At 44.3% G+C, this 14,528-nt stretch overlaps 1 protein-coding gene across 3 annotated transcripts in view; it reads left to right on the top strand.

Annotated features, from left to right (window-relative positions):
• Positions 1 to 360: 360 nt before the first annotated feature.
• The window catches only part of LIN9 (lin-9 DREAM MuvB core complex component), a 47,820-nt gene continuing 33,652 nt past the window's right edge, over positions 361 to 14,528 (top strand). The window contains exons 1-5 of one of the 3 annotated variants that reach the window (XM_037138807.2): positions 954 to 1,017; positions 5,904 to 5,985; positions 8,213 to 8,245; positions 10,093 to 10,187; positions 12,308 to 12,412. In XM_037138807.2, the coding sequence (XP_036994702.1) occupies positions 5,982 to 5,985; positions 8,213 to 8,245; positions 10,093 to 10,187; positions 12,308 to 12,412 (237 nt within the window). In that variant the 5' untranslated portion in view covers positions 954 to 1,017; positions 5,904 to 5,981. Of the gene's footprint in view, positions 1,018 to 5,903; positions 5,986 to 8,212; positions 8,246 to 10,092; positions 10,188 to 12,307; positions 12,413 to 12,919; positions 12,993 to 14,528 lie in introns of those variants that run through there. The other 2 variants (XM_037138806.2, XM_037138808.2) reach the window with 2 other exon arrangements.

The following is a 14,528-nucleotide window of genomic DNA, read 5'->3' as shown; positions in this document are numbered from 1 at the left end:
CTCCCGGCTCCGTTGGGAACTGGCTGACTTCTCGCCCAGGGTTCCCGTCACGCGCCGTTCGGCGGGCTGGACTGTCGCGTAGTGTCCCTGCCGACTTGGCCCTGCATCCTCCACAAACCTCCGTCGCTGGTTTTGTCATTCTCCCCCGGCTCCCCGCCTCGTCTAGCGCCGACTGGATGAAAGAGCTGAGCAACACAGTTCTTGAGCCGATGACCTAAATGACTAACTTCGTGACCTCTCAAGGTCTCTCCGGCCCGCCGGGATCCCGACAGCGGGGAGGAGGGCGTCCCCGACCGGAACCGGACTCGGAGACGGCCCGGCGGCGGGGCTGCGGCCTGAGCCCTCCCCCCCCCGCTCCCTCCCCCGGCTTTTCCGGAGAAGGGAGGGCACGGCGACGCCGGAGAACGTGGGTTTGGGGGGCGGCGAACACCGACTGGGAGCAGAGCCCCCTCGGGTAACGCCGCCCGGCACCGGGGGCTCCCTTCCCCGCGCGGGGCCCGCAGGTGCCGCCCCCTGCCCCGCCGCGGTGCTCCCGGGCCTCCCTCCCGCCGTCCCTCCCTTTCCCACTCGGAACAGCCTGCAATTCCCGCAGCCGCAGCGCGAGACGCGAACCGCGAGCCGGGAGCGAGCCCCTGGGGGGGCGGGCGGCGCGGGCCGGGAGCGGGGCCGGCGGGACTCCGGAGCTCGCGCGGCCCCCACCGCGCGCTCGGGCGGCGCGAGACGGGCCTCTCTGCGCGGCCTCCCCGCCGCCTCCCTCGGGCCAGGGGCGGGGGGCCGCTCGGCCCCGCGGCGCCCCTTCCCCCGGCAGGCGCGGGAGGAGCCCGGCCCCCCTCGGCCTGCCCCCCTCCGCCGGCCGCGGCGGGAGCGGCGCGACGCGGCGCCGCGGGCAGCGAGCTCTGCATTCGAACCTCCCTCGCAAAGACAGTCTCCGCCCCACAATGCACCGCGGCGGGCAGCCTTTGAAAAAGCGGCGCGGCTCGTTCAAGATGGCGGAGCTCGACCAGTTGCCTGACGAGAGTGAGTAGCACATCAAAGCACCCCCCGCTTCCCGCCGGCCGCTTGCCGCCGGGCGGCACCGGCCGGGACGGGCGGCCGTGCCCTCTGCCCGGCACGTGGGCTGACTGCCAGCGCCGCCGTGGGCCCCTAGTCGTCCCACCCGGGTGTTGCCGCCGCGTCGCCGCCTTTGTTATGGTGTCTGTGTGTTGGTTTCTGGGGTTGTGGGAATGCCAGGGCCGGAACCGAAAGCCCGGGGGCCCAGCCCGTGCGGGGCGGAGGCGGTGGCTCGCTCCCCGGGCCCGATTCCGGCCCCGGGCCGAGGCGGGGGAGAGGGGCCCCGGGCCGCGGGAAGCGTCCTCGCCGCCGGCACCGCTCGCCGAGCGCGGAGGGACGCCCGGCGGGTTACGTAACCCGCCCGTCCCGGGGCCGGGGAGCGCGGGCACGGCCCCTCCTCCCCGCCGCAGCCTCCGATCTTGTCCTGTCACAGCCCCTGCCTCCACGGGCACTTGTGATCTTCACCGTTCCCCCCCCCCCCGCGCCCCGTGTGTCCACCCCTGGAAGTGTTTCCGTGTCAGAGGGCTGGCCCCTTCCCCCGGGACCACAGGTGGCCGCGGACCTTCCCCGAGAGGATCCGGACGGGGTCCGCACGTGTGCGGGGGCCCCTGTCCCACCGACTCTCTTCTGTGCGCGTGCCTTAGGACTCGCGGGGACACCTTTACCCACGGACGCGGCCGGCCCGGCGCGCACTCGCCGTGCCTTCCGGACACCCACCCCGCGCGCTGCCTCGCCTCCCCTGCTCGCCCGCCCCGCCCTCTCCCACCTGTGCGCTCACCTGTGCTGAGCAAGGAACAGCGCCAGTTCCCTAGTTCGAGCGCTAGGGAACTTCACAGTATTGTAATTTACTATAGTGTGTAAAGGATATGAAAAGGCAAGTCATTTCGTTAGTTACAGGGAGGTCCTGATCCCCACTGCTCACTATGCAGTTTATGTATTTATGTCATTTCTGAGAGTTTTAGTGTAACAAAAAGCACAAGGCTCAATCACTGTGAGGTCTCATCTGGGCAAGAGGCAAACAGACACTTTGAAAATGAAAGCCAATTCGGTTCTCGTTGTGATAGACTTATACTGTGCTGTAAAGTTAAAGTAACAGCTCAGTGGCCAGAGTGGTGGAGAGTTGCATTCGAAGAGTTTGCGTTTTACGTTTGCCCCCCCGCCAGTGCTAAGTTCCAGTGGGACTTTCACTGTGAGGAGCGTGTTCTGTCTGTTCAGCCACAATGGAGAGGGTAGTGACCAACCACCTGCCGCTGGCTGGAGCGCCTGAGGAACTGAATTTTCAGTTTTACTTGATTTTCCTTCATTTGAATGGAAGTCGTCACCCGTGGCTAGTGGCTGCAGTGTTGGGTAGGGCACAACTATGGAGCATCCAGGGGTTTTATTGTTTTTGTTTGGAGTAAACAGTCGGTTCTGATCTAGGATGCTCCCAGGTAAGGGTGGGCCTGCTAAGCACAATGTATGTGTCGCCTGAAAATCCTTGCTGTCTTTATCACAAAGGTGTTTCATCAGTTATTAGAAGTCACAGCCACTATCGCTGTTGCTTCAGTTGCTGTGGTCATCCTGTTCAAAGGAAGGGTGTTTTAAGTGCTTTTCTTACAACTGTCATCTGGGACATTTATTTGCTCGTCATTCAGTGTTCAACAAGGACTTACAGTGGATCTTTGTAGAGACGGGACTCTTAGTAGGGTTTAATTCCAGCTACACTCTCAAATTGGGTAACATCATCTGTGCTAGTTTGTGGCATCTCTGGTACATTGGTGGGGGGGTGGCGTGCGTGTGTGGTGTGCATCTTGTTCCCCTAGACCACAGCTTGTTGAAAGCAAGGATGCTGTACCTGGTTAGTCACACAGTGTCACACAGAGACACACAGTCACTTTTCTTATATGGAATTGAATGTAGGATAAGAGGCATTATTAATGCAGCTGGAGCTGCATCTTGAAAAGGGATGCAGGAAATAGCAATATGTTTATTTGTCAGTTTTAGTCAAGGGGAACAGCTAATAAATTAGCCAATAACTGGTATAATATTATCAGTGTTAAAAGCTACCATTTATTGAGTACTTAGTATAAACCAGCTGCTGTATGAAACATACGATATGCTCACTTAATGCTTATTTCAGTCAAGGTAAGTACTCTTACTACTTTAATTTTATGTATGAGGAGACCGAGGCTGTCTTCAGCCCAGGTCTGCCCTCTGAGCTCCTGTTCTTGACGTCTCTTGCCTGTTTCACATCTCTTAGACACCTGGGGCCTCTCAGACACCACAGGTTCAAGGTCTGCCTCGCTCCACCCCAGGACCGAGATACTTCCAGTGGTTCCTCTCCTAATGAATGGCTTTACTGTGCATTCAGCTGAAACCTGGAAATTACATTTGGAACTTCCCCCTTTTGCACTTTTCATATTTAAGGCTTTATTAAGTCTTGTAATTCCTGCCTTCCAAAAAAAAATCCACCTGCTTCTCACCATCAGCCTAGGCCAAGCCGACAGCATCTCTTCCTGGAACCAATCACTTCAGCCTCTCGTAATCCACTGGCTCACTCCTACCACCCCTTCAGCCCTCACAGAGTGATCCTTGTAAAAAATATATATGTATATATTAAAAACATGTATAAAAATATATGAATATATGTGATATATATACATACTCATATATAATGTCACCCTGCTGCTTCAGACACTTTAATAGCTATAAGACCCTTCATGGTCTGGCCACTCCCCACCTCTCCAGCTTCGTTTTATACCTCTCTCCTTCTCATTCCATCCCTTTGAGCTCAGTTGGATCTTTTTCATTCCCTGTACTCACCAGGCTTTCTTTTTTTTTTTTCTTTTTTTTTTTTTTCATGCGGGCCTTTGCACTCTTCTCTCTGCTTGGAGTGTTCTTCCTTCTCCTCACTTCTGCTTAACTTCTGCTTATCCTTTAGATCCCAGCTATTTTCTATCCTTCCTGACAAAGATTACATCTTCTTATTAAATCTTTGCATACAACTATGTGACTTCTGAGTGGCAGCTGTCACAGTTTGCAGCTTCACATTTGTTAATGTGGTTGGGGAGCTCCGGTTGGAAGCTGCACTGGAGAGGGTACATTACTGTTCTCCATCTGTACATTCCAGTCCTATGTGTAACACCAGGTGTCTCTGACCTTTTTTCATACCATTTGCCCCTCAATAGCTACTCCCCAAGCTCGATGGCCTCCTTCCCTTTCTCCCTTCCTTGAATGTGCTAAACTTTCTACTTCAGGGCTTTTTTACCTGCTATTCCGCCCAGACTCATTGGCTTGACCTCCTGCTCCCTCATGGCTGGCCCCTCAAATGTTTGCGCCTCAGAAAAGCCATCCCTAACTATCGTGTGTAAAGTAACTTCCCACGCTGAGATGACCTTCCTCTGTAACAACCACCACGAGGGTGGTTATTTTATGTGCTTATTTACCGTGTGTCTCTTCCTAGAGTGTGCCTCTTCCCACTAGAGAGCAGAGTCTTTATCTTTTCCTTTTGTTAACCCGGGTCTTAGGATAGTTCTATGTCAGGCACTCAGTGAGTATGTGTTCAATGAATGAATGAACATACCCAGTTAGACCAGGATTCTAACTTAATTTCACATGCCTGTAAAATCCATGTGTTTTTTTTTTTTAATTTATTTATTTTAGACATAGGGTAAGGGAGGGAGAAAGTGAGGAAGAGGAACATCAATGTGTGGTTGCCTGTTATGCATCCCCCTCTGGGGACCTGGCCCGAAGCGCAGGCTTGTACCCTGAACTGGGAGTCAAACTAGAAAGACCCTTCGGTTCGCAGGCTGGTACTCAGTCCACTGAACCACACCAGCCAGGGCTAAAATCCATGTTCTTAATCTAGTAGATTTTAAAAAATTGATCAAAGTAATACTAATAGCATAATATGAAAATTAGCCATGTGCTATGTGCACTGTTCTCTAAGCACTTTTACATGTATAAATTAATTCCCATTTTACAAATGACGAATCAGCAGCACAGAGTGGTTAAGTAACTTGCTTAAGGTAACAAAGCAAGAATGTGGCAGAGCCAAGATTACTAGTCCCAGTCTGTGCTGTCAACCACCACCGTGCAATACTGCCTCTCAAAAGTGGGAAAAGGTTACAAGTGGCGGGTCAGAATCCCCAAGACAGAGCTCCCATCTTCAGGGGGCAGGGATGGAGAGCCTTGCTGCTCACCCCTTTTCCTTCAGATGTCTGCTCAAACATTTTTCAGAGAAGCTAATCACGAGCACTTTGCAGAAAAATAGTCTTTCCGCCCCAGCCTCACCCTACCTTCTCTGTCCTTATTATCCTGCAGCATTTTTTTTCAGGTAGCATTTGTTTGTCTCCGCTCACTAGACCGTGGATTCCGTGTTCGGCTCTGTTGCATGCTGTGTTCTCCCAGTGTCGGTGGCAGGGGCTGGGGTGCAGCCGGCAGTCTGTAGGTGCTCAGCACGTGAGGGCACAGTGCCTGCTTCTTCTCAAGAGAGCCGTGTTTCTCGTGGTAGCCGCGTGGATATGTGTTGTCTACTGCTGCTGCTTCCCAGTGGTGCTGTATGACTGGTGTTTTGGCAAGACTTTACAGCATTTCTCCCTGACTGCTCTCCCCTCAACATTCCTGCCCTTGGTCATTGAACTTCAACTTGCCGTACAGAAGCTCTTGGGTTGTCCTGCTGACCACTCTCCACATCCAAGAAGAGAGTAGAGTGAAAGCAACAGTGGCTTTGATGTTGATGGGTTGCCTATTATTCTATAAGCCGCTCACACTGCCCTGTGGAGGAAAAGTCAATTCGGGTTTAAGGATCTGAAATGCATAAAAATGTTTCATAGACAGAACTGCAGTACTTTCTCTGTTGCTTTTCATTTAAGGTCTGTTGTCCATTTATGAGTTGTAACTCTGCTGCTTTTGTTAAACACCAAGGAGAACTCATCTTTCTTCACTGATTTATGTGTAAGTTCATGTTCTTCTTTATCCCCTGATATCATCCTGTATTTATTGATTTTTATGCGTGTAGTGTCATGATGGACTGGCTCCTTAAAGATGTTTACTCACATTTTGAACATGCCATTTAAAAATTTGTCTTTTCTCAGTGCAAGTAACTGACCACTCTTCAAATAACTTCACTACTGCCTGATCTTAGATTGTAGTCTTTAAAACATAAATAGATATCACAGTAACCAAGATGAGAAGTAGCTGGGTACAGCCCTGGCTGGTGTGGCTCAGTGGGCTGGGCACCAGCCTGCCAACTAAAAGGTCACCGGTTCAATTCCCAGTCAGGGCACATGCCTGGGTTGCAGGCCAGATCCTTGGTTGGAGGCATGCGAGAGGCAACTGATTGATGTTTCTCTCTCCCTTTCCTCTCTCTAAAAAATAAAATCATAAAAAAAGTACCTGTCCCTGGTTGGTGTAGCGCAGTGGATTGAGTGGAGGCCTATGAATCAAAGGGTTGTCAGTTCTAATCCCAGTCAGGGCATATGCCTAGGACATGGCCAGGTCTCCAGTAGGGGGTGCAAGAGGCAACCACACATTGATGTTTCCCTCTTTTTCTCTTCCTCTCTCTCTAAAATAAATAAATAAAAATCTTTTTTTTAAAGTAGCTGGTTATAAAGTAAAACAAATTTCAAAACAAGTAATGATAAATAATTTGATTATAGTAAAAGAAAAATAAAAGGTGTTCTAAACAGTTTTAAAAAAATTATTGAGTTGAGAGAAATGGGGGAGTGGAGAGGAAGAGAGACATCAGTTGTTGTCCCACTCATATATGCATTCACTGGTTGATTCCTGTATGTGTCCTGACCAGGGATTGAACCTGCAACCTTGGTATATCAGGACGATGCTCTAACAAATGGAGCCATCCGGCCAGGACTAAACAATTTTTTTAATTTAAAAGAAGATTTGCTCATCCTTAATTCTGTGAATAACTTTTTGTTTGTTGCATAGAAAGGGTTTTTTCCTGTTAACTTCTCTTTAAAACTGAGATATAACTGACATGATAGTATACTGTTTTAGGTGTACAATATAATGATTTGGTGTATGTATATATAACAAAAGTTATTACCACAATAAGTCTAGGTAATACCCATTACCATACATTGTTGCAGATTTTTTTTTTGTGATGAGAACTTTTAAGATCCACTGTTTTAGCAACTTTCATATTCACCATGCTGTACATTATATCCCCAGGATGTATTTGTCTTATGACTAGAAGTTTGTACTTTTCACCTGTTTCCTCCACCCTGGCAGCCACTAATCCGTTCTCTGTATATGTACCTGAGTTTGTTTGTTTGTTTGTTTGTTTTAAATGCTACATATAAGTGACAGAGATAACCCTTTAGTATTTTTAGAATGACTTGGACTTTTTTTTACAACTCACATACACAATCTAGAGATTTTCAATTTAAAATCTTTCCTCTTTCCTAAAAACTTCTACTGATTCTCCTACTTCCCGTCACCTGTAAATCCATCCTCTCCTTTGTTCACACCAGCAGTCCGCGTTTCCCAGAGTGAGCCCGAGGGTCACCTGCAGCAGCATCCCCTGAGGACCTTTATCAGTTGTACATAGTCTGTGTGTTGGAGGAGCTTCCTGGTGATTCTGATACACACCAAAGCTTTTTTAGTCTGTGATCTGCTCCACCTCTATGCTAGTTCCTCCGGCCTGTTCTGCACGTCTTTTGCAGCTCGGATCCGTAGGTGTTGTGCACATCCGCATTCTAGACATCCAGGGGACTCACTGCCTGCTGGGACAGTGCCGGGGTCATTTCTGTCTTTTCCACTCTATTACCACTTCTGAACTTTGCCTCGATAAATATTGGTTTCCTTCCTGTTTCCCTTCTCCAACACCAGCACACTTCCAGATGAGTGTCCAAAATTGCCTCTGTCTGTAGTCTTCCTCTTTCCTCCCTTTCCCCATTTTCCTCCCTTTCCCCATTTTCCTCCCTAGGAAAGGTCTCCATTTCTCACAACTCCAGTAAGACTTCCAGCCGTCTCTCCAATTCTTCCTTACCTCATCTGAGCTCTGGTCTGTGGCTTAAATTGTCTACTAGTTATTTCTGATTACACGTCCCCCCTCATATCAAAGTCAGCGTTGCTAAAACTAAATGGATCATTTTTACCCCCAAACCAAGTTCTTTTTTTCTCACTTTGATTATGAAATAATATTGATTTGTTTTAATTGCAGGCTCTTCAGCAAAAGCCCTTGTCAGTTTGAAAGGTAAGATTCATAGCATTATTCTTTAGGTATGGCATAAGCTAGAAATTTAAGTCATTAAATTAATTTGGATATAGTGTTTTTTTTTCTGTTATGACTCATTATAGCTTTTAATGATTGGTTTTCACTGATGATAAGTTTAAATTCATATGCTGTTACATGAAAATTGGTCCTTGGTTGTTAGAAATTACTAAGAAAATGTTTCCCTAGAATTACTGATTAAAGAACTTTCTTACTAGATTTAAAACACTTCTTTTTTTTTAGGCATTTCTTAAACAATTGTTCTAAGCTGTGTTTTTACATAAGTTTATTTTTTAAGAATCTTGCCTTCTCAGTAATAATGCAAGTCTCTTAAAAATAAAAGAATGGCAGTAATCCTCTTTTTAAGAGAAAAAGATATGTTTCTTGGTCTTACTATTTCTTTATATAAGTAGTATTAATTAGGCCAAACCCTGTTAATGTAGTTCACTTTTAAATTTTACCTTGAGCAATATTCTACTGGGTAAGTAAGTACATTTGGAACCAAGCTAGATACTCTAACGTTCATTAGTACTTTTACTTTTAAAACTACTTTGTTGTACTTTGAGTTGGTGACTTACCAGATTCAATCTTTCTGGCTTGAACACTCTTGTCTTTCAGTTACCCTAATTTATTTGCCTACCAAAATCAACACCACCTCACCTCTTTTTTTTTTTTTAAGATTTTATTTATTTATCTTTAGAGAAAGGGGAAAGGAGGGAGAAAGAGGGAGAGAAACATCAACGTGGGGTTGCCTCTCATGCATCCCCTACTGGGGACCTGCCCTGAAACCCAGGTATGTGTCCTGACTGGGAATTGAACTGGTGACCCTTTGGTTCGCAGGCTGGCACTCAACCCACTGAGCCACACCAGCCAGGGCCACCTCTTTACTTTTGTACTTATTAAATAAACATTTGGCCCTGGCTGGTGTAGCTCAGTGGATTGAGCACAGGCCTGTGAAGCAAGGGGTCGCCGGTTCGATTCCCGGTCAGGGCACATGCCTGGGTTGCAGGCCAGGTTCCCATAGGGGATGCATGAGAGGCAACCACACATTGATGATTCTCTCCCACTCTTTCTCCTTCCCTTCCCCTCTCTCTAAAAATAAATAAAATATTTAAATAAACGTTTGAAAAAGCATTTCATTATTTTTCCTCAACATTAAAATCATTTTCTTCAAAAAATATTTGATATAAATTTCTAATAGAAAAAATTAGAAAATGTTGATATGCAGCTAGAAGGAAATGAAACTAACTATATTTGTCTATGTCTTTCTCTGTATAAACATACCCTTTTTATAAAAATTAAACATCCTTTTCATAATATGTCTAGTCACTCGTTTGAATTTTTTCTGGTTGCGTACAACTCAAGACATTTCTTTGAACTAAGGAAAACAGAAATGCCACACATTTCATTTTTTGATATCCAGGGTTTTATATATTGAAGCAGAAAACATTTAGATACAAGCTTTAAATGTAAGGTTAGAAGCAACTTTTTTCATTGCCCCATTTCAGTTAGATTGTACCTATGAGATGGTTGTCAGAAAATTAAAATGGAGGAATTCTTAAAAACCAAAAAGAAAGAAGCCACATGTTTTAATTAAAAAGTTTAATATTTTCAAGATACATTGCCTTGCCATATTACTTAGAGTTTGACAAATAAAAATATACAGAAGAAAATTTTCATTTGTAATAAACTAAAATCATTACGGTCAGTGTATTTTTTCATATTGGTAAATGTTTCATATATATTGCTGTTGTTAAAAAGGCAGCGTTCATAGTATGAAATCCTTTGAACTAAACTTAGGTCTTATTGATAATAATTATTTATTACAGAGGGAAGCTTATCTAACACATGGAATGAAAAGTTCAGTTCTTTACAAAAAACACCTGTTTGGAAAGGCAGGAATACAGGCTCTGCTGTGGAAATGGTAAGGAATCAGTTCTTCTCACACTTTAACGTATGAGCTACATTGTCTATATTATTGTCAAGTATAAGTTCTTATAGCACAGTAAACATTGCTCAAGGTTTTCCGCCAACTTTGAGCACTTGAGTCTTTTTCTTTTTTATTGATTGAGTTGAGAAAGAGAGGGAGAAGTATCACATTTGTTGTTCCACTTATTTGTGTATTCATTGGTTGCTTCTTGCATGTGTCCCGACTGGGGATTGAACCTGCAACCTTGGCGTGTTGTGATGATGCTCTAACCAAGTGAGCTGCCCAGCCAGGCAAGCAGTTGAGTCTTTAAGTGTCAGCGAGCAGTATACGATCAGAGATAGATAAGTAATCTGTAATCTGTGATAATTTGGTCATTATTAAGCATTTGTAGTTTTTTTTAAATAGGCAAAAACAGAGAAAAACTCCAAATTACCCAAAATCATACTATTATTAGGTAGTAAAAGTTTTACATGGTGGTCCCTACATAAAGATGTATAAATAAGTGGTAAGATAATTAAAATTTTTTTTAATATCTCCATCTCCTTCCTTTAAAAAAAGACTTTATTTATTTATTTTTGTAGAGAGGGGAAGGGAGGGAGAAAAAGAGGGAGAGAAACATCCATGTTCAAGAAATATATCGATCGGATGCCTCCCCCGTGCCCACAACTGGGGCCTGGCCCGCAACCCAGGCGTGTGACCAGACTGGGAATCAAACCGGTGACCTTTCAGTTCACAGTCCACTGAGCCACCCCAGCCAAGACAAGATAAAATCTTGTGTAGGTCAATGACAGAAGCATTTAGGGGTGGCAAGGAGAGATGAACATGCAGTCGGCAGGACTAATGATTCGGGGGACCTCTGCTCCTCCCCTGTCCACTTAGGTAACCAGGAGGCTTTAGGTTTCAATCATGAGACAGGTCTGGAGCTCGGTAGACAGCAGTGGTCACAGTAACCTGGGCATCTGGCCTCAGTGAATATGCAGGACTTTCTTTTTTTTTTTTTTTTTAAAAATTTTTTTTTTTAAAGATTTTATTTATCTTTAGAGGGGAAGGAGAGAGAGAAAGAAACATCAATGTATGGTCGCCTCTAGTGCGTTCCCTGCTGGGAACTGGCCTGCAACCCAGCTATGTTCCCTGACTGGGAATCGAACCGTGAACCTCTAGTTTGCCGACCTGCACTCAATCCACTGAGCTACACCAGCCAGGGAGGACTTTCTACACTCTATCAATTCTATCGCCATCATTCTCTTCCTTCTCTCAGGAGAAGGAGAAGCAGGGGAGAAGGTACTTCCTGTCAGGGCTATGGAGTGTTGAGACTCTGCAGATTTAATTTCAAGGATCCATACTTCTAGCCTTGACCCAACATACTGCCCATATTTGCTAGCCCTCCCTACCTGCCTCCCTACCAACTAGGTGTGAAGGTCTGTCTCGAATAGTGGAAGAAGGATTTGAAAAGGGATGCAGGTGCTATTGGGGTATTATTTCTGTCATTCTTTATTAATGAGACTTCAGAACCTAGAATGGACTATAAAATTGTTCATATTATAGACCCTTAAGTGTATGATGTACTTTGGGTACTTAAATTTTTTCTAGTTCTACAGGCATTTATCATCTGCTATAGGTATCTTGTATTTTTATTTATAAATGGAAATTCAGTTAACAATTTTTGACAGCAGATCTAGTATAATATTATATACATTTAGATTTACCCTCTAGAATGATCTAGTAATTTTGCCCCAGACCAACCCTTTGCAAAAGGTGTATTGTGTGATACACCTAGCTGGTGTTAATCCAAACACCAATGTAACAAGAACTGGAATTTCCAGAATTTATTATCCTATCTTCATTCCAGGCTGCCAGTGTAGTAAGGAGATTTAGATTCTAGTTTTAATCCTCAGCTAGGTGTTTTACTTGTAAACCAATTGCATAAACATTTATCTTTATTACTCTTTAAATCTAAGGCCATTTGTATTTGACCTTGCATTCTTTGTATGACCCATACTTCACCCTTCTGTAGTGCTTGCTGATAATCTAGAGTTAGCTGCATTTTCCAAGTACAGAATTATATTTGGAACAAAAAAATTCAGTCTTTTCATTAAAAAAATTTTTTATCATAGCCTTTCAGAAATTCAAAACGAAGTCGACTCTTTTCTGATGAAGATGACAGACAAATAAATACAAGATCACCTAAAAGAAACCAGAGGGTTGCAATGGTTCCGCAGGTATGTGTGTGCTGACATTTTGTTTCACACGATAGGAAATAAGCAATTGCTCAGCCCAATAAAGTGTATGTTAATTTTGTTACATTTTGAGTAACAAGTTCTTTTCTTTAAATCACTGTTCCAGTTCAGCTCCTATGTTAGTTACCTAGAAAAGACTGTTTCTACTCTGGTTTCAAGATGCACTTGAAACCACAGTAAAAAGCCAGTCCTCAGTCTTACACACTTTTCTTTTAAGTGTGGAAGTAGTTACTTTAAGCAAATGGATTTGACAGTACGGAATTGGTTCAGAGTTTGGCATGCAGAAAATACACAGCATGAAATTGTATCTCCTTTTTCATTTTTGGCATCTTTAAAAAAAATTTCAGTGGATATGTAAGAATCAAATGAATGAATGAAAATTGGATAACAAAGTATTAAAGAATAATGTAATTTTTCTCATCAAATTTATTATTTTTGGTATAGTTATTTTCTACTTCCCTGTCATTTTTTTCCCCAAAAGTGTTATAAGATTTTCCAGTAGGATGGGCCATAGTAGAGGTGATTTTTCTCAACCAAGGATTGGGCATCAAAGGAATTAAAGGTATGACTAGCAATTGACCTCCCTTCCCCTCACAAAAAAATTTCTAAAAAGTCTTACATACCTTTATGATAATACAAAATAGTAAAATATGTTCATGTTCTGTAAAGTGAACAAAAATATATTGAACTTTTTTTAGTGTCAAGGACAAATGTATATAAGCATCTAAAATTTAATTAAAAATTGAAACTAATACATAATGTGCATTGTTTGATTCGGTAGGTGTTGGATACAAGATTATGTGAATATAAGAAATAGTTAAATAACTTTTGTATTAACTTTAATAGAGCTGTGTTATTAGGATAATTTGAATACTCTACTCTTTCGTTTTTAAAAATTTCTAAATGCGGATGTTTTTGAAGTTTTTTTCCTCCAGCTTTTTATTAGGAAAATTTCCAAGCACACAGAAAACTGCAGTCTTTTCGGCTGTAAAGCCAGCCCGCCCCAACTCCGTCCACTGCCTTTCCTCCGGGCTCATCATTCCTCCTCACACTTTCTCAGCGTCCTTCCCACTTCTGAGCACCACGTGCGACGGCTGGAGTTGCCTTGTTTCCAGCCTTGACATGCCTAGTTCTTTCAGTCTTCATTTACATGACGAGGCTTGTTCCCTTCCCCTCCGAATCACACCCTCTAAATTCTTGTATTCTGTCTGTGTTTCTTTTTTATTTTATCCTCACCCGAGGACATTTTTTTATTGCTTTTAGAGAGGGGGGAAGGGAGAGAGAGAAACATCAATGTGAGACAGAAAACAGCGGGGGGGGGGGGGGGGCAGGGGGGATTAAACTACAACCTAGGTAGGTGCCCTGATGGGAATCGAACCTGCAACCCTTTGGTTACAGGACGATGCTCCAACCAACTAAGCTACAACCGGCCAGGGCTGTCTGTGCTTCTTTAAAGAGCACTGCCCAAAGCTGAAAAATTATAAAAACCTACTTATGACTTCTTACTATGTAGATCTTGTTCTAAGCACCTCTTTTGTATTACTTTGATTTAATCTTCAGCAATCTGATGAGATAGGTTACTAGTATATTGATTGTCTCCCGTTTTTCAGATCAGAAAACAGACACCGAAGTGTCTTGCTCAGGATCACAAAGTACGGAGTGAAGGTGTCCTGTCTCCAGAGCCCTGCTTTTTGTATTTCTTTCCATTCACATACCATGTGAGCGAGATACAGTTCGCTATCGTGCGGTGCATGGGTTTGAAGTGCACCGTGCGGTGGTTTTAGTGCAGGCACAGAGCTGAGCGCCCATCAGGCCGGTTTTAGGTGTTTTCATCACCGCAGAAGAAACCCTGCACCCAAGTACAGTCCTTCTCAATTTTCTGTGGCTTGAATAAACCCTAGAAATATCATTGCTACAAGGGTATTAACAGTTAAACTTTAGAAGATACTGCCAAAAAAACCTATTCAAAAAAGTTGTAATAACTTAAATTTCCACTTATAGTTTGAATATGTTTCCCCATACTCAGCAGGGGCTCCTTAATACAGTTTTATATCCAGTAAGCCACCAATACCTCATTTAAAAATCTGGGTCAGTAACT

This window comes from Artibeus jamaicensis, unplaced genomic scaffold, assembly GCF_021234435.1.
Source record: "Artibeus jamaicensis isolate MK-2021 breed Jamaican fruit bat unplaced genomic scaffold, CSHL_Jam_final scaffold_754, whole genome shotgun sequence".
NCBI classification, from domain to species: domain Eukaryota; kingdom Metazoa; phylum Chordata; class Mammalia; order Chiroptera; family Phyllostomidae; genus Artibeus; species Artibeus jamaicensis.
This window is presented reverse-complemented; position numbering and strand designations above follow the sequence as displayed.